This window comes from Semicossyphus pulcher, unplaced genomic scaffold (assembly GCF_022749685.1).
Source record: "Semicossyphus pulcher isolate SPU_LCO1_2020_fin unplaced genomic scaffold, fSemPul1.0.p SCAF_6, whole genome shotgun sequence".
Classification (NCBI taxonomy): domain Eukaryota; kingdom Metazoa; phylum Chordata; class Actinopteri; order Labriformes; family Labridae; genus Semicossyphus; species Semicossyphus pulcher.
The window spans coordinates 21,915,185-21,939,520 of NW_027211737.1; the positions used below are offsets into that span (position 1 = coordinate 21,915,185).

Genomic DNA, 24,336 nt, shown 5'->3' on the forward strand with positions numbered 1-24,336 from the left:
TTCATATCAAATGCTGAGTTTCCATGTGTAAAGAATCAGCTATTTTGTTCAGTTGACAATAAAAAACACAGTAAATACACACTAAAGACAACATGTTTGACATTTCCATTACATGTACAATTTGAGTTATAACATTAAACACTTTATTTACAAAGCTCAGTCTAAATTAAAAAAAAATATTATGAACTCTGGTTGTGCATCTTCAAAGCATCAATTGAACAAAAGGCAAGGGTTGGAAACATCTTTCTTTCTTTTGCTCTTTAACAGTAAAGTGGTTAAAAGGCAACAAGGTCATTGTCCTCCAGAGGATCCCTCTGTCACTATCTCACACGGTCAGTCATATACTCACACACACACACGCACACCAGGCACGCACACACACACACACACACACACACACACACACACACGCACGCGCACACACACACACACACACACACACACAGTCACAGATAGGTACTTAACATCGCGCAGTGGGGGAGCCCTGCTCACATCCAAACACCCTTTAAAAGATTACATACTGTAATTCTCCACATAAAGCCTTGAACACTTCAGCTGGTGTGTGAACCGCATGCATGTAGCAGCTCACTACTGTACAGTGTGGGTGCCAGCTCTAAAAAGGCACCCTGTATTATATCTGAACACGGTTTTGGCAAAAATGCACATATTAAAGATCATGAATGAGGCAGATAAAAGGCAGAACATTCAATTCTGTTTGTGAAAATAAAACAAAAACATATACACAGTGCTGCACATGTGAGGAGCACTTGAGACATCATCACTGGGAAGATATAGCGGTAGATATAAATATAAGATAAAAGATCCAGTAAGTCCATGTAGGAATCCATAAAAAGGTGCTTAAAGTCTGTTGTTGAACAGCTGCACGATGATCAGAGGAGGTTTTCCAGTCAAAGATTCACTTGTTACAGACATCGTTAAAAAGCTATAAGATTTGTTTGAGAGTAATCGCCTATATAGTTGTAACTTATCTATCAAACTGCATAGATAGGTAGATACATTTTACTGCAAACTACTATTTGTATGTATGATGAATATGGCTTGTTATGACTTTGTTTTCATCAAACAATCTTAAAAGCACAAAACACATCTAACCCACTGGCTCTGTTTTTACACATTAGTTTTGGCTTAATATTGCTGTTTCATGATCAGATGCAATTGCATTTATTTCATGATTTCCCTTTGACCTGAGCGTGTCTAATCCATCTTATTCATTGTGATTTCCACTTGAACATCGTCTCATTTCAGTGACAATGCAATTTATTTTCATAATTTCCTTCTGGCCTGTGTGTATCTAATGCATTGTGTTCTGTAATCAGACTCAATCATTTCACTTCTGTTTCCATTTACTACAAAATAAATAATAAGACAGGGAGGAAGATGCTAAAGGTTGCTTTGGGTTTGTTGTTTTTCCTTTTCTGTCGTCTGAAATAAACAGCTGAGTTATCGTAGAGCTCCATGTGATCACTTTGGCGGATAAGGCAAGTTGTGTCTTTTTAAAGAAAAGTGCATTGACTCAACGGCCCAAAGGCATACTTACACGTACACACACGCACACAAACACGCAAAAATTACAAAAGTACTCACCCCCTTCAAAATAAAATACCTTCTCTCCTCTTGAAATTGGTAAACATCTTTGCCATTGTTAATAAATTAAAGGTTCAGCAGTTCACATTCATCAGCTGGTTGTGTGTGTTCGGGTATCTGTGTGCAAGAGTGTTTTGGGTAGTTAAGTTGTATAGTTCACATTGGTCATTGTAGTCCCGTGGCTTTTTTGAGAAGCTCCAGATCTTTTCGCTTTTGAGCTGCAGGTGGCGTACAGCCATATGCCTCCAAAGCCAGGGGCAAGTACCGCTCCTGCAGCCCAAGGACCTCATCCCCCTGCCCGGCTTGTAGTGAGACCCACGGAGGGGGTGAAGAACCACCCTGGAACCCCCAAAGTGCCAGACTCTCTGTGGTGAGAGGTTGCAATAAGAGTGCATGAGATAGAGAGACCAAAATACAGAACAGGACAGATAAAGAAAAGGAAACAATCTGTAAGTGTGTCACTTACCTTTCCCCTGCAGATCAGCAGCTTTGGCCAAACCAAAGGAGACCAGATATGACGCTACAGCCGCCAGGCCTTCTGGTTGACCTCGTGTTGCCATGAGCACGATTGACCTGTTGAGGAAACAAACAGTTTTGAAAATTAACTAAAATGTGGATAATTCTGCTATACAGGGCTGTTGTATATTTATATAATGTTTATGTTATTTTCCCCGGCTCACCTCTTTGGTATTCCGGTTTTTAAGAACTGCTCCATTTTGGCGTCCAACTTGGCAAATGAGGTTTTCTTGGTGACTTTCCCGGAGCAGGCATCCACTGAGACCAGGAAAAACCCAGACTGAGAGAAGGGCATGGGCACCTCATTCACCTGGCAGGTGGCAAGAAAAGCATTTATGAAATGATTCAAACCTTCAGGTCGAGTCATAAAGCTGAGATAATGTGTTGGATTTGTTTTTGTAAAATAGAACTGGCAAGCTCACAGTGATAAAAGAGCTCTCGTCTCCTCTCTTCTGCTCTTTGCTGCTCAGAGACTTGATTTGTGTCTGGAGGTAGGAGGTCCATGGCTCACTGGAAAACACAAGCTGTGGCAGAAACACATTGGTTAGCAGTGCTGCTTTGCGTTTCAAGTGTATCAACTGGAGTCATCTAAAATGTATCATCACAAACCTGTTTAGCACCACAGCCTTTGCATGGCTCTTTGTTTAAAGGAGGCATAGGCACCACGGCTGAGGGAGTCTTGGAGTACTTGGGGTAGGCCTTGGCTGTGCAGTTACAGGTCTGTTTGGAGGATGTGGTGGCCATGACTTTTACTCTTTCACAGCCTTTAAATGAACAGTAGCTGTGACCGTCACGACCATGCCGGGCACGAAGATAGAGCCACAACAGGCTGGGTGTAAAAGGAGGAGATCAGGAGAAAGAGCCAAAGTTAAATTAAGTTTCAGAGACTGAAGGAGATAAAAAAAATAAAGGACTTTATTTTGTTAACTCACCCAACACTTTTGTCAAAGTAGTACTTCCTCTCCATCGGTCTCTTCTCCAGCTCTGCGAGGGATGACACAGTGCCGTAGTCCGTGATGTCATCAAAGGTGTTGCTTTGCCTATCGTAGATGTCCGCCATGATCTGGAATGTGGTGTCTGATGGGTAACAGAGTCCCACTAGCACCCAGTCGTCTCTGAGTGGGAGAAAGAGAAAGGGAGACGTTACATGACACAGGGCTTCCCCCCAAGATTTTCAAAATTACTAGAAGCTGATGATGATGACACTAACGTTTGCTTATGGACTTTTTCATATCAGAATAGACTTAATGTGAACACTAAACTACACAAAACTAAGAAATATTTTCTTCTCAAAATGGCTAGATATAGAGCTATCCCTTGACTTGCAGCTGGAGTGGTCAAATATAGTCCCACTCTCTGCTGACTCCTGTTACATACTTGTCAAAGTTGATGAGAGAAAGGACCATCTCTCTGGGTGCAGGTCCGCTCCAGTGCAGAGTGTAGCTCTTGCTCATCATCAGGATGGGCTGGTATTGCTGAGAGGGCGCCCCCTGGCTGTTAATTCCCCTCAGCACCAGAGGAGCATAAGGATACTCATCTCTGTTAATGGATAAACTGAGGCCGGGGGCTCCCTGGGTCTGGATGTACACCTGAGGGAGGATGTTTTGGAGAGCAATGGTCAGAAGGATGGCACTCTTAGATATTAAAAGGAAAGAAGGGTAAACATGAGGTGCAGACCCCGACATGTACCTGAGAGTAGCGGCCGCTGCAGATGACTCCACTCCACTGGGACATGTTCACACAGCCCGGATGTTGGATCAGGTAATTGTCTGCTCTGCCGACGTAGGTGTCCGTGTAGCCCGTTACTGACCCATCGACATCGTGAAAGATGGAGTTTTTGTCACCGTCTAGGTCGTTTTCTTCAAACCACTGACCGGGGCGACCAAAGAACGTCCGCAGACCCACCTGAGGATATTCATTGCAAAGACAGTTGTTGATGCCACTATATACATTTTAGCACTATGTATCAATCCAGGCCTCCATGCTTCGCTTAAGTGCCACCTTTGGTAATGTTTGTGTGGGAGTATTCTCTCTATTGCAGCTGCTATTTATTCAGTAATTATTTTCCATCAACATAATGTGGCAGTTTGTGTCCCATGAGGTCCATAATTATGATTATGATCTCTATCCTTCTGGAAGAGAGTGACATGAAATCCAGCCTTGTAATTCGTTTACATTTCTCAAATACTAAATACTTTAGAAGCACCACAGAAGGACAAAGCATTGCTCTCTGACAGAGTTTAACTAATGCCCCCCAACATTTTCTAGCTTGTTTGCCAGGTAAGAAATCTTCAACAACCTGTCTTTTCGGCTACAATTTTAAGTGACTGCTTTTATGGAGATTTAAATGTTTATTGTATTTTAAGGATGAGCATGGAAAGGAAATTATGGTGGAAGAGATCAGATCAGAAGAGAAGAAGATACATAAAGTCAGATTTATTGTATTATGTAAGTGGGCAGTGCACTGTTCGGTACGACCACAGGAGGGCACCAGTGATTTACAATTGTTTCTAAACATGTCTGACTTCGAAGGGGGTTCCCTCTTTTTATTTTTTCTCTCTACTGAAACTGATACTTCAACTGCCAACTCTGATGTGTTGTGATCTAATCATCAGGAGGGGGGTGGTAACAGTGAAGAAAGAGACTAAATGAGAGCAAACTGCCAAAGCGAAAACTGTCAGACCCAGTGTGCCAAGAGGATGGACACATATAGCAATGTAGAGCAAATGGTAAAGTCTTTCAATACAGTCAGTGGACAAAACTTGTATTCACAGCAGTAATCTTTACACCAGATAAAAAACACACTCAAAGTAAAAAGCAACAAAGACAGAGAAGAGGGAAGAAGAGAGAGTTGAAAAGAGCTGACCTGAGCTGTCTCAGTGTTAAGGAGTTCATACAATATATTGCACTGCATATTAATTTGTCAATAAAAATTTACAATAATAATAACAGTATCTGTACAGTGTGTTTATGATCTCAAGTAACGTCAATCTTAGATGTTTACTCACAGTGGAGTGGAAGTTGAGGCTGGACAGGTTGTTTCGTGGGGTCAGCTGCCAGGTGTTCTTCAGGCTGAATCCCACTGCGGTGGTATAACGCTCAGGTGTGGGGATGTATCCACGAAACGTACTCTCTGTAAGCCGCACCGGACCATCATAGATCTGGAAACCTCGGATTGGGAATGTCCTGCAGTGACAAGAAAGAACGTATAATCTTTAATAAAGCAAGACAATTAACAGCATAAATAAATGGAAATATGAGAATATAGATACAGTAAAGAGAGCATGATTCTAATGGACAATAACAGGTTTTAGTCATGAATTATTTTTAAGAGTTTTGTTGTTATTAAAATGCCAAATGTCGCTGCAAAAACATGCAGCAGGATATCAAATGCCTCAGACATGATATCCTCCACAATTCTTCCTTAAGTCAATGCGGGCCTCAAGTCAATTTTACAAATCCAAGGGTTCCCCTGAAATCGACCCTTACAATGTTGATGTGAGTAATGTAAACATCAGTCATTGGTAAATGTTTTAATATATGTTTGAAAGAAATGTTAAGAGGATAAAAACAGTCTCAGTGACTGGAATCATTGTAAAAATGCTGTACTTTAAATATGCAAATATTTTGTTGCACAAATAACAATGTTTGTATATATGGAAAAATACAAGTTGGATAATTTAATAAGACTGATGTTCTTTGATATATATCTGCCCCCTGTGTTGGAGAAAATGCAACACATTTCTGCTTCAATCCTGTTGAGGTTTACATTTTTACTTACCCTCAGATAAAAATATAAGGTTGAACTGTTGATTTCATATTGTGGGTGTAAATCAGACTTAGAAGTCTTGTGTCATTACTGACATGAACATCAATATTACAGGATCTTTAAATGATGAAAATATCCATCCATGTTAGTGGAACTATATATTCAATAGAAAGGAAAAAAAGGGTGTACGCAGGTTTGGCAGTCTCCACGATGACGACAGACAAACTGACTGAGCCAGATGTCACCGTGCGGTCAGGAAGCCTGTAAAATGGCTTTAAAGCTGGGCACAGTGCTGACAGTGGTCACAAACTGATATAAACCCGAGTTCTTGAAACTAAAAAAGGCAGCTATTTCACCAGTCTGTGTTTATGTTGCTCTCTTCTTGTGTAACAATCTCCTTAATGAGTGAGAAAGACAGATAAAACTGTAAGACCCTGGGGGAACATAAATCTCAAAACCCTGCTCTCATTAGGACCGTCCACTTAGTCTGACATGGCATTACAGCATGGAGAGAATCTATAAACTGCCCTATAATGGTGTCTTATTTAAAGCATTGTCAGAGACACACACGTTATGCAAGACACACTTTTGTCTTGTCAAACATCTGTCTAGTTTCATCATCAGGGGCAGCTCCATTAGTGATATAGTCATAAGTTCCCTCTGAAATAAAACCATACCTCAAAATAGTGCTGTCATTAATTTGAGCTCTGTGTCAAAGACTCCTGAAATCCCCTCACTTTTAAGAAATCAAATGCTACAATGAGAAATCCCTTTCAAAGAAATTACGCAAGTGTCACCACCGCAGGTTTTCAGAAACTGCCTAAAATATCACTGGAGGAAAGTCAGTCAACACAGAACTTCCTTTCACCCACTGCTTGAAGCAGCTGTAGGAGCCTCATCTGTCCATCTGTCCAACTACCTGATTGCCTTCCTGGCTCTCTCCTCCTTGTTTGTTTTTCCCTACAGATTTTTCTTTGCCAACTACTCCATCGCCATCCCCTGCAATTCCTCAGAAAACTCAGTTAAAAACGGGGTTTTCTCTCAGTTCCTCACATACTGTATGTCTTCTTTCTTTTATCAACTCCAGCTCACCTGTTTCTAGGCAGTGTCCTCATTTTTGCATCAGCTCCTCCTGGGCCCCAGTATTTATTCTGCCCTCCATTCGTCCCTCTATTTCGGCTTTCACCCACAAACAGAGACTGCGTCACCTCCTGGCTTGAGCCTTCATCCTTAGGGTAGCTGCCATCACTGGTGATTAAGAAAGAGATGGCATGTCTTCATTTAAAAAAATCACATCATACACATGTGTGAAAATGTTTATAATTTTTTTTTAAGGGATGAAAGCAGAAGAAGAAAATGCACTGTGCTAAACTAGGAAGCTTGTCTGCTTTTGCTCAGTGTTTATCAATCATGAGGGGTTCTTGGCAAGTTCATCTGGCAGGCAGAGAACAAATGAAAACATGGCTGAATAAAACCCTGAGACTGTATGAGCAGAGTGAGTTTGATGATTACCTGGCAAAAGATAATCCCACTCCATTGTCTGCAAAGCTGTTCAGAGAGAGAACAGAGACATTGGTTAGTCCAACAAAATGCCAGTTAAATAATCTTCAGAAGTGGAATAGAATAAGGGGATGATTAAAAAAGAAAAGTAATCAAAGTATCTATAAAATATAAAAATAATGCAATGTCAATTTAATGTTACGTCTTCAGAAACCATGGGAATTACTCCAGGGTGATCCAAGAGTGAGTAAAAGTGTGATTTGTTACAGTGTAGTGGATGAAGCCATCAAAGGGAGCTGTGATGGAACTGCATCAATCAAACTACCAGAACAAACTGTCGACATCCGTGTCCCTCTTTTTTTATTAGACACCATCCTTTTACTCAGAATTAGAAAGATCTTCAGTTCTCGTAAAGACGGTACATTAGTCACATCACAGCCGATGAGTCGTCTCACCCAGAGTTCTCAATGATGATGTCACCTCCCCGTATCCACGCTCCTAAGTCGTTGTTCTTGAAGGAGATCAAAGTGTCGAGGACTGCCGCCACCCGAGGAAGGCTGGGGTCGGCATTCTGGTGAGGTCTGAATCTGAAAATAAGCCCCACACAAACGTTTATATTATTATTCTTGTGAGTTTCCACTGACTACATTCATTCCCTCTCAAACTTTCACCCTAACCACAAAGACAAAATCCCCCCCCAGTTTTTCTGCAAATCTGGTTCTAATGAAGGTCAAAGCACAAGTCAATGTTTTGGAAGGTTATAAGTGGCTCATGAACCTGATAAACAAAATAATGACATCATTGTAATATAACTCTGCAAAGACATAAGTAATAACTTGACTTAGATTCTAAACCCCACTGTCAAACTCTAGAGACCGCAGGCTTCAAAACTCATTGCCTCCCAGGGTGCACACTACGGGTGGCATTGTGGACGAGTATTGTGGCCAAATGCCCAGTTGACTGGAAAATATCTTGTGTACAAACAAAAACTGAATTATTGACGTCTTCCAAACATGACAAAGCTCATTCTCTTTTTTTAAATCCTAAATGTGGTGCTCAATTTCAATGTTCTGGATACAGAACAAAGTCCAAAAGATGTAAGGAAATTGAGCTGCTTGTTGTTGTGATCGACTTAGATGTTGGCCAAAGGGTTTAGTAATCAAAATGTATCATGACACAAAAGGTCAAAAGATGGAATCGGTCTTTATATAATGTCTTAATGGTAGAGTTCTTTTCAATCACACAACACAAATATGCCCCTCTCTCTCTCTTATGTAAGATTTATTCACATTTTAACATTTAAAATCCTCCCCCTCATACCTCTGCACGCATACATACATACACTCCCACACACAGACACACACACAGCGTTTCCAGCAGTCTCGGTGGACACGTAAGATTTTTTCCGTCTAGTTGAGGGCTGTATTTGGGTTGGGAGCTGCAGAGAGGAAACTCTATCTGTGAAGCCTTGTTTTCTCTGTCAACACAAACCTGACAGAGCTTCCACTAAAATGCAGCAACAGTATAAGGCTATCTATCTATCCCAGTCAATGGCTACATCCTAGTAGATACAGCCATAAATAACTTAAATCAGAAACAGTTATTGACAGTGGCATTAAACAAATACATTAGTAAACCACAAATACCTTCATATTTACATAGTGTAACTCTACACCAGCTATAGACCCTCTAATAGTGTTAGGCTTTATAAAAAAACATGTGCAGCATACAGCTGTAAGTTTGTAAGCAGACTTTATACTTCTCAAAATGTAAATGCCATTTTGCATACATGTCTGCAGCAGATGCATACCTGGCACTGTTATCTAGACACAGGTACTCCCGGGGGTCAGCAGCACTAGCATTGGTGGTCTTCACTCCTTTATCAATGAACAGCCCGGCCTAGGAGAGAGTATTCAGTGACAGTTACATACAGAATCGTCTCTTAAACTACAGTTTGAGCTCCAAGATTAGCCACAGGTTTATTTCTGTCTGACTGACATAAACAAGACTACTAGTATATTTTACAGTGTGGGACCTGAGGCAATAATAAATGCACTAAATTTATATCTTGGGCTAACCGAGTTATGGACTCAATGCTGCACAGGGTACTGCGGAAAGTAGGGAGATGGTAAACAGAATTCCTGAGAGTAATTTTCAATGTATATAAAGCTGTAATGTATATTTACACACTGCATAACATTTGGATTAGTTCTTATGAAAAATGAATTGTAAAATAAATTAGAGGAAAAATGGCACGTCTGTGTGTTTGAGTGTGTGTCTAATGTATATGGAAACCTGTGCTCTGAGTTGGTCCTGTGGTATAAGCGAGGTATAGTCTCAAACCTCAGGGCTGCTTCCTCTATAAGAGAGGCTGCTGTGGTCAGGCTGAACAAAGACCTTACAGTTCACCTGCCCGACTTCTGTCATTACACCACAGAGCACTATTGTGGAGTTCACTCATGTGTGTGTGTGTGCGTGTGTCCATGCCTTTTTTAGTAAGGATCTAGAGAGTAAGCAGAGGAGTTGTGTGAAATATTTTTTGTTATTTTTAAGTTGTAAACACTGTATGTCTCTTGCCTCTGTAAAACAAAGAGGCAGAAAGAGACACCACCAGAGAGGATTGGCACCTGATATACTGTGCTGTTTATGAGGGACAGAGAGTACACACTGACTTGAGCCTAGAACAAAGATAAGCACCATGAAAGATACCTTAAAGTTAGAGTGAACACGGTTGTTGTAAAAAATCCCTAGAGGAGTGAGCTCTGCCTTGGTCTCTGGTACCAGCCCATGAGAGTCTCCGGTGGAAGAGCTGTGAAACACAAACCATATGCCGGCATCCTGGAACAGGAAGGAAAAAGGAGAGAGATGAGGAGATAAACAAGACAAATCATCTTCATGGTGCGGCTTATGAACAGCACAAACTTCATTATCTGGGATCATAAACACATCATCCGCAGGTGGAAGGTTGAAGTATCATAGAAAAGCAATACGCAGGATTGGGCAGGATGCCATACTACATTAGGGTCAAGCCCCACAGAAAGAATAAACCAGGAGTTCATATGAGCTCAAAAGCTCATTCAATTTTACGGTTCAATAGATGTAGACAGAAAACCAAATTAATAACATGCATACCCCCTACCAACGTATAGTAAGTTACATAGCCCTCCCCAATGCATCCCCTCGCAGTTTGTGCCAAAATGAAAAGATGAAGGATCCACTTCTACATCCTCATATTAAAGGTCTCAATGTTTTATCACTAAGCCTGTTAAATCCCATTTTATTGACGGATCACTTTGTCATGAGAATTTAATTTGCATCCTGTTAAGTAAAGGAACACCAAAGCCTGGGCAGCTTCACCCAACAGCAGTTCACATATCAATAAGGGTCTCTTCTCATATGTTATTCATTTTGGATTATCATCTGTTAAAAAAGATATTTAGAAGCTGTTTGCTCATATAAATCTGATGTTATTACCTGAGAACCAGCAGCTGCATTGCTGATGAGATTGTTGTTGGGGTTGGCGATCCAGAAGGTTGAAACTGCCCTGGAAAATACCCCCACCACACACACAAACAAAGACACAGACATGTGAAAACACAGACATGCAAGCAGAAAATGATATTAAGAAGGCAGAACCGCTGCATGACATAGACTATGAATAATAAGCAGAAAACAGAGATCAAAGAATCTTGTGATCCTTCAAAATTCCCTCAATAATCCATCTCTCCAACATAAACCCTGGACAGGGACAAGTCTGCCAACACACACACACGCAGACTGGAACTCCTGGAAACAGGCCTCGCTGCTTCTCTGAAAGAGGCTCTTTTCTTGTTCTTGCTACGACATAAAAACATCCCGTCGAGAGAAGTAGGTTGTTATTGCACGAATAAAACCACCCTGCCAATATCTCTCGCACACGCTGTTACTCACCACAGTATCTCTTTCACAGGGACATGAACCCCTCTGTGTTCTCTCAAAGTATGTCTACCCTATCTCATTGGGCTTCCCACACAGACACTTGACTGAGAGTGAGAGATATGATAGTCGGTGTGGGGGATTGATTGATTTTACCCAACTGTACAGTGTTTCATGTCTATTTTATTTCCCTTCATAAATATAAAGCTACTTTATAATCAAAGCTTTTTGGCTTTTGGCAAAGGTTCTTTGCACTGTCCCAACTGTTATCTGTCATTACAGTTTTTTCTCTTGTGCTTCAAAAGGCCCCAAATGTCTCTGCAGCTGTTGCTGGTGGGTGGATAAGACATTTTAGATTAAAGGACTGAGAAATACTCTGAAAACGCACCTCCATTTGCATGTGATGATGGTTCAGAAATACTCTGCACTAAATCTAAAATCAGTACAACAACAACATGGGGGGAAAAAAAGATGTTTCTGAGATGATAATTTACACCTGTTTCGTATTTAAAGAGCAGTTATTGGTCTCTGGGGGGATTTAAAACTGTCAAGACTACTGAATTTACTCTGATGGGTTGGTGAACTTATACACACATGCACTGATTAAACATTAAAGGTTACACCCACACTCTGATAACACCAATGAAACTGTACAAGTTTAACGAGGCAAAGCACAGTGACTACCCGAGACATGCTCTTGATGATTATGCAAAAACGTGTTGTCCTTTATCAGTTTGCTCTGTACTCGCATCTCTCACATACATAGTGATTAATCTCTTACTTGCACTCTGTGCTCGGCGAGGGAGTGTAGCCCGGGTAGACTTTGTCCTTAATGCTGGTGCAGAGTGTGTCATTGCGGTCAGTGGGCAGCAGAGTCCCAGGTCGAGTCAGAAGGCCAAGGTTGTGGTAGAGAGTGTTCCGCTGCTCAATCCCATCCTCAAGGAAGAAACAGTGACCCAGGGTGTCATAGCCTACAGTGTTCTTCACCTGTGTGAAGGATAGAAAACCACAAGGTAATAAAAAAGATAAATTATGATTTTTTATTATAGCTTTAAGTGTTCTTGACAGGAAAGAAAAATAAATACCGTACATGGTAATCTTTCACTTAACAAGGGGGGTAGTTTCCACAAAATGGAAATATGTCTGGTAAACACGAGACCTAAGACAACATTTTAGTGCACCTTGGAATCATCAACAACCCACAAAAACACAGAGCGTTCCAACTAAGAAATGTGCTTGACTTCTTAAATACTTCAAATTACTGAAAGAATTTTCTCCTAAGACCGTTTCTTATTAAAGCCATCTGAAGGTATGTAGAAAATGATGGTATCAAGAGAGCTCTAGACGAAGACAACAAGCGAATATTCACATGCTTATTGTGCCAGAGGGGAAACAGGAAAAACAGCAGCCAAACAATGTTATGCAAAACTTTGTAAATTCCATTTCCTCGATGCCACGAGGAAGAATGCCGGTAATTCCACAGCCTCAAGGACAAACGCTAAACCCATCACCGGCTGACGTCAATCAGGAGCATAACCCTCACACATACAAAGACCTTGTAATTTTGCAGTTGATGGACAACATGCCATATGTTTTCACTTATCCAGAAAGTAAACAGAGCACATGTTTACATTTGTCAAAAGTAAAGGCCTAATTATAGGGGACTAATTGTACCTATTGTACCTCTTTACAAAAAGATTTCTAGACAGATCATTATATATGAGAGAAAGAAATGGGATAGGAGGGTTTCAACACAGAGATTAGAGAAAATAAGGAGAGGGGGAAGAAGTAACAACAAAGGAGGAAACAAGCCAACACAGTTATCCAGTTATGGAGTCTGTAACTGATGGGGATTCAACAGCTTAGCATGGTTCTAATTCTCTCTCAGACATTCTCCTCATGTACAAATATTCTGTGGGTCCACAGCTGTCTTTTCATTGTTTGCATACATTACAGACCTACTCATGCTTTACTTACCAGCAAACCGTTGGTTGCATGGATGGTGAGGCAGCGGGAGAAGGAGTGATGTATTGAGAGACCGTCCACAGACGTGGGCTCCCAGTAGCCTCCTTTCTGGTCCACGTCACCGCACATGTGGAAGTGGAGGGGGTAGTGGCCATTCACAGCCTGTTGACCCATGTTCTTCAGCTCAGTGTGGGACAAATGAACTGATGAGAAGTTACCAAAGATCTGCCCGTGTGGGAGAGAGAGAACAAATAAAGGGCGTGATGGAGTATGAATCGCGGAAAGGGCAATTTTAAAAATCAAGCAAGAACAATAAGCTATTACACAAAGCTGAAGTAAATCACTCATCACCCCGGCCTTTTATAGGGTAACACAAGGTTCATACTTTGCCACAAAAGTAGGCTAACTATCTGCCCACTCTGGTCCAATTAAAGGTTTAGGTTTACAGAATGATATTCTGTGTTTGTCTACGATCCCACTGGGATATAAACTCTAGCTCTGTTGGCATCATGCTCCGGTGAGTCGAACTGCGCCAAAATCATGTCCATGATGAAAACCACGATGTTCCTTTCAATGAATATGAAATGTGAGTTATAGAAGTACCAATTAACACACATGGGGATGCACACACATGCAAAACACAAATGAACCAGGGAGCAAATAAGTTAAACATGAACGTCAACAAATAATACACTTTAATTGTTATGGACAATGCTCCCTAGGAGGGTTTTTGTGGGTATAGCATAATCAGCACAGTCTGGTTCCTGTTAAGGAGGTATTGGTCAATCCCTCCAGCTAACTACAACTCACTCACATGCACAGAAACAAACATACATTGAGTACAGACGTAGAGCAAGACTGACATGGGATGATTGAGGTCAATTCTGACACTGATTTTGGGATCTCCAGTCGAGAGTAATGTGAAAAATTGATTGTGAAAATGTGTGATTATCGCGAGTGCTGTGTTCGCTCCGTTGTTGAGGTTGTTTGGTTTGGAGTTGGGCAGGTCAATTATTTTCATGGCAGATTGTGAAATATGAGTGAATGCTTTTTGGTGGGGACAGTTAATGTGAAAAAAAATTGTTGTTTGTTTAGCTCAAAGGAGGTCTGTTACACAAAGCCATAGGAATGTGTTTGTATTTGCCACTAAGATAATAAAATCGTACAATCATTAACTAAATTACTGTGAAGTCATTGCATATTTAGAGAACCATGGGAGGGCATGAGGCACATTATTTGATCCTAACCTGTCTTTTGACTTCCGTGTTTGTTCAGATTTATTTATTTATCTCTTAACAGGAAGTGCCAGCCATAAGCCATAAGGTAAGAGAGGAGAAATACAGAGAGAGAAGAAGAATGAGAAAAGCAGTAGTGCTTCACGTAACAAACTGAACTGGAAACTGGAATAATCCCTCTGATTTAGGAGTGCTAAACGCTTTTAGCTCTGCTGTATGGAAACTGTCAGGTTTACTGAGAATGTAAAGTCCTGCTCAGCATCAGCAAATAAAGACATGAATCACAGTCAGCACACAAACACACAAAAGACACACCTTGATGTGCCCTCCAAAGGTGTCGTGGTTGTAGAACTGGCACTTGTTGTTTCCGTAGCACGAGTTTTCCATTTCTCCATAGATCAGAATGTTCCTGGAGAGCAGAGCCACTTCAGCACGCATGTCGACCCCATCTAAGATCTCTCCAACATGGTTGTATTGAGGTTTCCCTGGGCAGAACAGACAGGAAGATTCTTGGTCGCGTAAAAGAAAACACCTTAGGAAACTCTTTAATTCTATTGTATAACATAACATGACACCATTTGGCTACAAATCTGTTCAGAACTTTTCTCAGTGGACTCAAGTGAGACCGAAACTTTCTTATTAAAACATAAAAGCTTAAAATAACATGTTCAAAAAAACAGGAAGTGGCATTTGAGCTAAACTAAGGTGTTTTATTTCTGAAACTGGTGTGTTTCCAACTGTCAACCACAGGAAGTATGCCAAGCAGCACAAACTCAAACGTAAACAAGTCCCAACACCTGAAAAACCAACCACCGGAAATAATAAGACGCGTATAAACAAATGTAATCAAACTCGTATGGAACCCAAAATAATCAGCTCTTCGATGATGCAGAAAGTACTCTTGCCCAAGGGGTGCAGCTGCCAATGATAACGCACAGCAGTACTCCAGCTGCTCAGCCTTTCCTCATGGCAGAAACTACACAAACACACACACTAATACACCCTTTTCAGGAAGGGAGTGGTCGTTTGTGTACAGCAGAGAAATGAGATCAGGAAATATTTCTGAGATAGATTGATGGACCAAAGTCACAGTAACAGATTAGAGAGTGACGTAAAAGGAGAAGAAGAATGTAAAAAAATTCCATAGAAGCACTGTGTTTATTATACAATAAGATTACAATCAAAACATGAGCTGACAATGTCATTTGAGCGTCCTCCAATAATCATAAATCACTGTAACAGCTGAACAGGAAATTAGATCTCTCTGGGCCTCAGGATGATTAGCACCACATCTGCTAATCACATTTTGACGTATTGCGAGAGATCTTCTATATCTTCTTCTGCAGCTGGCACGACTTTGGTCACCAGTCTTCTCAAACGTTTTCTAATATGAAATATATATATATCTGTCCTGTACTTCCTATATCTCTTCCTTCCTTATTCTATCACATATTACAGGAACTACACAACTCAAAATGGAATCTGCAGTACAGACCTGGAGTCAGATGACAAGCTTGTACAAACATGACAGGACTGGGCTTTCACAGACTAAGCCAGTTTAGGTCAAGTGGGGAAACCAAACACACACCACTGCCCACTCTCTCACCTTGTATCCTGACCTGCCTGCAGGTGCAGTGAGGGCAGGGCAGCAAAGTAAACTCTTCAGCCTGGTGCATGGAGTAGTCTGTGCTGGCAACTACGACCCGATCCCCGGGTTTCCAGCTCGGCTGCACTTCATCCTGCAGGTTCAACACCACCTGGTCCGCAGCATCCACCTGGAAGCCTGAGATGGGGAAACCTGTGGGGGGACATGGCAGCTGTTTTTAGTTGAGGCTCAAGTGGTGAAAACAAGTGCTGTTTAGTTTAGGACAATATCAACCAAAAAATGTAAAGGTTATTTTATTTATAATAATTTATGCATGTAAAATTGAGTCACTGTCAAAGTGTATTTTTCAAGGTGTGGACATGGACAGCTGCAATAAAGAAAGACAAAGGTCAAGCTAGTGCCTCACCCAGCCCACTCACACATACACACACACAAACACCACATACATTTGTCATAACAGCAGTGTCACAAATACACTGTCAGGCAGAGTTACAAGAATGTCTTTCAAGGTCAGATGATAGGTTTCCCACATGCCGGTTGGTTGACTGACCAAATACCTCACCCTGTCACCTTCCTCCAAACCCCTCACCCCTTTAAAGCTAGAGGAACCTGTAACAGCTTCCATGTTACTGACTTATATAGTGTAGAACTACAGACCACTGGCATCAAACATAAAGACGACCTGCAAATATTAACATAAGGCACTAACTAAGCAATAAAATAAATGGCGGATAACTATAGGATTTTGTTTTGCTCTCAAGACTGAGTTTTGAAATTGATCGCATATAAACTATGTCTCACCATTCTTCCACTCGCTGTAGGCAGTGACCGAAAAGCCCACTCCATCCACGGTGGTGTAGTTCCTTCTCGCCAAGGCTCTCCCTCCAGTGTCATGATTTTCATGTTCCCTGACGTCCTCCGAGCATGACGCGTTACCGCCGCCTACTACTGAGACCAAAGCCCACGCCTGTCTGAGGAGACCAGAGGGATGAAGAGAAAAGTGGGAGACGGACAGAAAGAAGATTTATCAGACATTTAGAGTTCTCAGCCGTAGTTTTCCACTGTTGGATGATTAGAATGACCTTAAAGTGCGTCTGAAAGTTAAAGCAACATTCACGGTCAGCACTCATTACTGGGTCCTTATTATGTACATTTTACCAAATAATATTAATGACAATATTACTTTGCACAAACCTGCCCGTAAGGTTACCATGTGTATAAAATATTGTACAGATGAAACAGCTCGCCATAAAGGGTGTAACCTGATGATTAACATTTCTCTGTGTTTGAGTGTCTGTGTGTGTCAGGCACCCGGTTGCAGACGTGTCACACATACAAGCCTCTCCCCCTGAGACGATAGATACTATAGATCAAAACAGAAAAACACATGTGGGGTATCTGGAAAAGAGATTAAACTAGTGTCATACTAGTTTTTAATACGACAGCCTTTAGCTGGAAAGAAGGGGAGAGAGGAGTAGGACACTGAATATCAGAATAAAAAGAAAAGGAGAGGTCCAAAACTGAAGAAAGATTGTCGATAAGTCGAGGAAGTAATAAAATGAGGACGGGGGATTTTAGGAAGGGTGTTATATGAGTCAGATGAACCAGTAATTCCATTTTTTTCTTTCGCTCTACATCCTGTCTTCTCACGCCTTACAACACTTTCTTAAAAAGCGGGAATGTCAAGATAAATCATTTTTAAATGAGATTTAAGTGATTCAATTCAAAGGAGAGGCTAAAACCCTTTGAGTGAAGGAGCTTGAGGGTGTGGATGGCGAAAGGGATTTGATGTGCTTTGGTGGGCGTATGACCTTAAACAAGACAGTCCAAGTTGCAGCCTTGGATTTTTCTTTTAAATGTCATGCTCTTGGCTTCAAAAGAGTGACTTCTCGCTTTTTTCTAAACAAGCTCAAGGCTTTCTTTTCCATTCAAGAACGTAGAAATATTTTAAGACCATTGTTTAAAACTATGGCATGACCTTTAAACACTTAAACAACACAAACTGACCTTTAACCTGATTGACATTTAACCATTCAGAGGCCTATTTTTAACCCTGTGGAATCAGACCTGGGTATCCAGTTGTACACATTGATATACTACAAAGTATCTTAGCAGAAATCATACATATGTTTATCCTAAATTAAGCTTTACAGTTACCTATCCAGCTAATTGTCATCATAAACTATGCATTGCATTGCATGCATGCATTAAACCTGCAACTTACTGCACATTTGAGCACCAAACATAAGAAATCACCAAACATAAGCCGAAATGCTCAATCTACTCCTTAAAGAAGCTTTTTATGGATAATTGAATCACAAAAAAAACCCCCGGACCAATGTAGGTTCAGAATCCCGATGTTTACATACAGAGTCTCCCCTAATTATTAGCAGAAGTTTGTGATGTGATCTATTCCAACGTGTCTCTGCTCATAATTACTGCTCCCACTGGCATAATCACAGCCTAAACACATTCTCTTGTAGATGAAAAAGCCCCTCCACCATGTCACCACGCACCCCACTGACACACAAACTGAAGCCATCTGGGGATCCACTCTGTTCTGTCGCTACAGCCCCAGAGTGTGGCTTATCCTGCTGGGAAAAATCAAGGCAGGCCTCTTTTCTGTCCCGAGGCTGCTGATGTGCAGCCTCTGTAAGTGTGCACTTTACAAATCAAACATAGATGAGAGAATCAGAGAGAGTTGTTGTTTTACTATTTCCTTTGCCACATCCTTCAATTGATGTTCAATAGTGCTTTAACAGCCTCATTGTTTGACCGGAAATAGCCAATGTGTGGAGGCCGGAGGTGAATTTACTGCAGACCAGCATGAAGGTGTGTTTATGTGCGCTGAGAGACAAAGATTAAAGACAGAGCGGTCGACAGGCATGTGGCCGGAGCCAACACCTTCATGTTATGTGTCCCAGGAAGGGTGGTTGACGCCACTAAGATTAATGTCAAGAAAATCAGTATTGGGTTAATGCTTGTTAGCTTTTGTTTATCTTGAATTATAAATAAGTTGGAGATCACATGCAGTTAAAGAGGTTTGTAAAACATTCCCCAGGACATCCATGTATGCATGATGTTACAGTACTGACGCGAAAAATAGCTGAAAAAGCAAGCACCACAACTGGTTACTGGGTTCGTTCCAGCTACATCCCCTGCTGTTTCTACACATCCGGCCAGTACATGTCATAAACAGATCTCCACTTCATCATTACTCCCAGTCCTATAGGTCATACATCTTACCACCCAACTCTTTCAACCCAAATCACTCAGCCTAACATAGTGTGACTTTAATGAGACATTAAACTGCATGTTCTCTCATAAATGTGTACTATGCATTTCCTCCTACCACGAGCAAATCCACAGAAAGCTAAGAGACAAATCCCCACTCCAATAAAGAGTGTGCACGCCGATAACGTTTTGGTACGCTACAGAAGCATGCACACACACAAGCACTTCTAGATGTACACAGGGCTCTATCTTCTGATCCATTTAAACCACTGTGCTTTGGATTTGAGTGGATTTGTTTGAAAACTCTGTGCTGCCTTGGCACCCACCCCCAGAGAGCGAAATGTGACACTGGAGAATCTGGCGCAGCACTTGGCTTTTCAGCCAACCAAGGACCAAACCATTCAGAGCTACAAATAACTCAGAGTGAAATGCTGCACTAAGACTTTCCTTTGACAGAAACACATGTGTGCATACATGTGTTTGAGTGACAGTAACAGAAGATCTAATGTCTCATAAAGCTAAAATCCAATTCCATCGCTTTATAGGCTCAAAAAAGCCCACATGGACGAATCACACTTCCAGCCTCTCTTTCCGAGGTAGTAAGCATGATGGACATAAAACCTCCTGAATCGACACATTTTGCACAAATCCTGGAAACTCTCTGACCGTAACCCTGTTATCCTGTACGTGCTTCCTTTTCTGGCAGGGCACGACAAAGCAGAAACACAGAGGATACAGGAAGAGCAATTACAATTCAAGGGAACATCCGAAAGGAAAAGAAAGATACAACAACTTTCCACAGAGGATGGACATGGAACAAAATGCTGTTATTTCCAGTCAGTGTATTGAGGGCTTTTTAAGGTGAACGGTCTTACTTAAGTGCTTCAACAAGAACACATTAACCTTCTTTATCAGCCCCAGGAGACCAAGAATAAACACAACACTCCCAAAGACTTAACAAGACAAAACACCATGGAGAACCAATACAAACTCTCAAAGAGCTGCCACTTTCTGCAATGCAGCTGAGACACAAACCCACTAACATGTATATACATTCACTTTGATTGCCAGGGAAACATAAAGAAACAATCCATGTTTATTTTCATTGAAAATGATTAAATCTTGAAGTCTGAAAAAACATTTTTGTATTCATAAATTGTTTTTATTTACCTGTATTTGAGATCATAGACAAAGCTGCTGCCGAGCTTCTCTTCTATGGCCTTCTTGGTTTCATCCAGGAGGCTTTTAACAGCTGAGTCTCCAACAGCCAATGTGACAATGCGGCCTGCCGGCAGGGACCGCAGCAGTTGGGTGAGACGTCGACTGTCATTACTTGACTCGTGTGTGTCGTAGCGTTCAGTTAACAGCACAGCAGCCGTGTCCTGGTCGACCACCCGCAGGTTGATGCCTCTGCTGAAGTTTCTCTGGAAGGCATAGCCCCCTGTGACCAGACCCGAGGCTGGAACACTTCGGGTCAGCAGAGACCAGGAAACGGTCTCTGCACCATGTAGCTCCAGTGTACCACCACTCATGACACCGATGAACTTGCGGCCCAGGCCAGGCACTTCGGGGACTGCTTTGTCGTCGGAACGGCCAACGAGGGCAATGGTGGCATGAGAACGGTAGCGACATTTGGGAGCACCAATGTGAAGGGCTCCGCCGGCTTCTATAAGGATGTGACGTGTTCTCAAGGTTATGTTTTTGGAGCCGTCAGAATTATCTGCAAAAACTACCCGTCCTGTGAGGAGGAAGCAAAAAAACAGGAGTTGATCTGCTGAACAATCTCACTTATGTTTTTTATCAGATATCAATCCATTAGTGTTACAACTGAAAATGCTACCTAACAAATCATGCACCTTGATGTGCTTACCTCCTGACTGAATGGTTAGTGAATGGAAGGTAGCAGAAGAGTCCAGTCGAAACAAATGTCTGCTTCTGACAACAACAGCCTTCTCTGGTTGGTGGCCTGGGTTCCAGCTGCTAAGGGACGGGTTGTGGTCGGGACAATTCTCTGTAAACGTGATCAATCAGTAAGAAATCAAAGCACCCAATACTTCTCATCAGACAGGGATATCCAAAAATATACATACATGGTGTAAACAGCTGGGACAACGCACTGCAAAATGACAAGGTAGGTTACATAAAGATATAAAAGAAAAAAAATTTGAATCAGAAATTGTTAATACTGACCGTCTAACACATCTCCACTCGTGAGACTGAGGACGAGGATGAGGGTGAGGAAGAAAGCACCAATCGACACTCCGAAACAGATAAATGTGTTCTTTCTCTGCTGCAGGCTCTTAGCACGCTCCCTACGCTGGTTCTCCTCCGTAACGCTGAAAGTGGCCTGTCGCTCCAGCTGAGGTCCGTGAGGTTTTATCGGTGGAGGTGGTGGAGCTTTGGCAGGCGGCGGAGAGCGGACGGGAGCCACTCGCCCGGGGACATAACCCGGAGACCTCTGGTGGTTGCCGTGGGGCGGAGGCACAAAGACCGGGAAGCGGCCGGGGCCATCATTTGTCGGCATGGTATACGTGTCTGCTACCTGAGAGGAGGGAAAAGAGACAAAAAATATGAAAAACATATCCAACATGGATTTTTACAGTATACTGAGAAAAGTCTTGAACCTCTGTGACTATCCAATTTTGTATTAACACAAAAAAGAAAATGTTACTTTGACAGGGGTTCGTTAAAGAGATTTTTAACTTTACTAACTGAAGTCTTTCAACTTTTTTTTGCTGTGTTTTCTTGTAAATAGTAAAATAAAGAGTTAGGGGAAAAAAGGGTGAATGAAAAGGAGGTCAAACAGAAGAGGTCACGAAGGAGGAAGAAGACCCTTAGAGAGCACATAAAATGTGAGTAAAAGCCGTAGGAGGCAAAGGAAGATAAAAGGCTAATTCTGGGGATACAGGCAATAAGCATCTCGCTCACAGACTTCCAGGTAATAATCCTGGGAGACAGCCTTGAAAATCTATTACTCAAAAACAGCTTGTCCCCTGGCTAGTTTGGCTCACACAGAGTGACATTGGCTGCTCTTGTCCACACAGTAACGCAGGAGGTTGTGAATAATGGATCGCAACATTCCTGAGACTGTGTTAACACAGCCAAAACAGATGGCACCAATTACAGTAGGGAAGCAGGAGAGAGCTCCAGCTTGAGTCTGAGCTAACATTAATTTAAACAAATACAGAAAAGGCACACACGCACACACATGGAAAGATCATATGTACACACACCTGCACACATAAACACACGGGAGTAAAGGAAATGACATGGCAGAAAAAAGGCTTCATTGGCACTTTCCTCTAACACAAACACCATGTACAACTGTAAGGACACCACAGCTTGTTACTTTAAGTCTTAAAAAACAAAACGTCAGCAAGTTAAAACCTTCTCACATCAGATTCTGGCCACATGACCCAGTCTTTTTTAAGAGGTTGTTAAAACTGTCCAAGACTGGCTCAATAAAACAAAAGATTCCCTGAAAGTGATGACTTTCAGACTTTACATCATCCGAGTGAGTATCAGTGCTTAAAACACACACAAATAGAGACTCACACACACTCCTGTGCCAACCCGTGGACACACACAACTGACCATTGTCATCACTTTAGCCCAGAGCACAACAAACCCCTTCAACTCATAAACAATGCAATGTACAATCAAGAGCCACTCAACAAGGGCTCAGTGATTTCTGTGAGCTTAGTCCAACACCCACTTGAACCTGAATTATCCCATCTAAACCTTAACTGGAACGTCGGGAAGAAAGGCAAGCTGATTACACTTTGTTTTGGATGTTCATCTTTTAACGGTCAGTGCCCTGCATTAGATGGACTCAGTAGGAGCCCTGTGATGGGATGATTCCCCGGGCATCACTCTTTATAACCCCATCTTAGGCTATGTTTTTATTCACATTCCTCGCCATAAAAGGGCCAAGCTTCAACAGCTCCCCTGCTATTAACTGACCTGTCAGAGCATAAAGAGTTGTGGACTTTACTCACCTTAGGGGCTGGAAAATAACACATAATCACATTGCTGCACTGATTCATTTGGACCTTTATGCATTTCCTAATAACCTCATCCCCTCCCTCCCTGACTCTCATGTTTGCCTGATATCAGAGCTACTGAATATCAAACAGATGTTTGAGGGGGGAACACTGGAGTCAAAGCGGGACACACCATTACGCATTCCTCAGCTGTTAAATCATCTTTTTCTTTTGAAATCAATACTGGCACAGTAACAAACAGTAAGCCACGTGTTTCCCATATTAACTGGAAAGCAGAAACAGCGCTGTCACAACTGTAAGACTGCCAAACGTACAGTAAGTGTAGTGAACAAGTAGCCCACACTAGGCTAGATCGAGGTTAAAGGTGAGTAAAATGGGAAGATTTAATTACTTATGATGATTTATTGGCTTGTTTTGACTCCATTATATGTTTAAAGACAGTGAATCGTCTGCTACTGAAATATCACAGTAGAAGAAGAACCTTGAGGGAGAACACACCAATACACAGCAAACGTTAAGCGGTACGTTCAGTTACTCAAATTATATATCACGTAACTCGTAGCAACACACTGGATAACGTTACAACTTTAACACTAGATTGAAAACACAAAAAGAAGTAATTGTGAAATTGTACTAGTTTACTAACACCCACGAGAAGGCTCCTCACAAGACAACTACCCTAAAATCAATGTTTCAACATTGAATCGTCTTTATCAACCCCAACGGCTGACAGACAGACACAATGTAAACGGACGGACGGTGAGCTCGTGCAGTTACCGTTGGAGAGACTACAGTCCTGCTCCTCTCCTGCTCTGTCCATTCGCTCCTTGCCGAGCCGTTGAAAACGCTGACCCGGTAGTGGTGAGACCACTGAATAAGTTCTCACCCTCGCAAGTTTGCTTTTCGTGTCCCTTTTTATATACTTTTTCTTCACATGGTGTTTTTTCCTGCTAAGGGGTTGTCGTCCGTCCGTCGGTCGGCCCCCTG

The 24,336-nt window shown here is 41.8% G+C and overlaps 1 protein-coding gene across 1 annotated transcript; it reads right to left on the reverse strand.

Annotated features, from left to right (window-relative positions):
- On the reverse strand, window positions 1-24,336 carry cemip2 (cell migration inducing hyaluronidase 2). Its single transcript, XM_069683708.1, has 24 exons — window positions 24,127-24,336; window positions 21,536-21,887; window positions 21,216-21,356; window positions 20,516-21,083; window positions 16,913-17,082; window positions 16,112-16,303; window positions 14,821-14,990; window positions 13,283-13,495; window positions 12,087-12,292; window positions 10,865-10,934; window positions 10,100-10,228; window positions 9,201-9,289; window positions 7,846-7,977; window positions 7,403-7,438; window positions 6,983-7,138; window positions 5,130-5,307; window positions 3,811-4,026; window positions 3,499-3,710; window positions 3,054-3,236; window positions 2,731-2,950; window positions 2,544-2,645; window positions 2,286-2,431; window positions 2,072-2,178; window positions 1-1,970 (listed from the first exon to the last, which is right to left on the reverse strand). Exons 2-24 carry the CDS (start codon window positions 21,867-21,869, stop codon window positions 1,771-1,773), a joined length of 4,170 nt encoding a protein of 1,389 aa, XP_069539809.1. The 5' UTR covers window positions 21,870-21,887; window positions 24,127-24,336; the 3' UTR covers window positions 1-1,770.

Excerpts from the sequence above, each read along its gene's own strand:
- cemip2 (XM_069683708.1), bottom strand. The coding sequence starts at position 21,869 with ATGCCGACAAATGATGGCCCCGGCCGCTTCCCGGTCTTTGTGCCTCCG. Across the intron at positions 16,304-16,912 it reads CTACAGCGAGTGGAAGAATG|GTTTCCCCATCTCAGGCTTC; the intron begins GTGAGACATAGT and ends GTCCCCCCACAG. Across the intron at positions 3,711-3,810 it reads GCAGCGGCCGCTACTCTCAG|GTGTACATCCAGACCCAGGG; the intron begins GTACATGTCGGG and ends ATCCTCCCTCAG.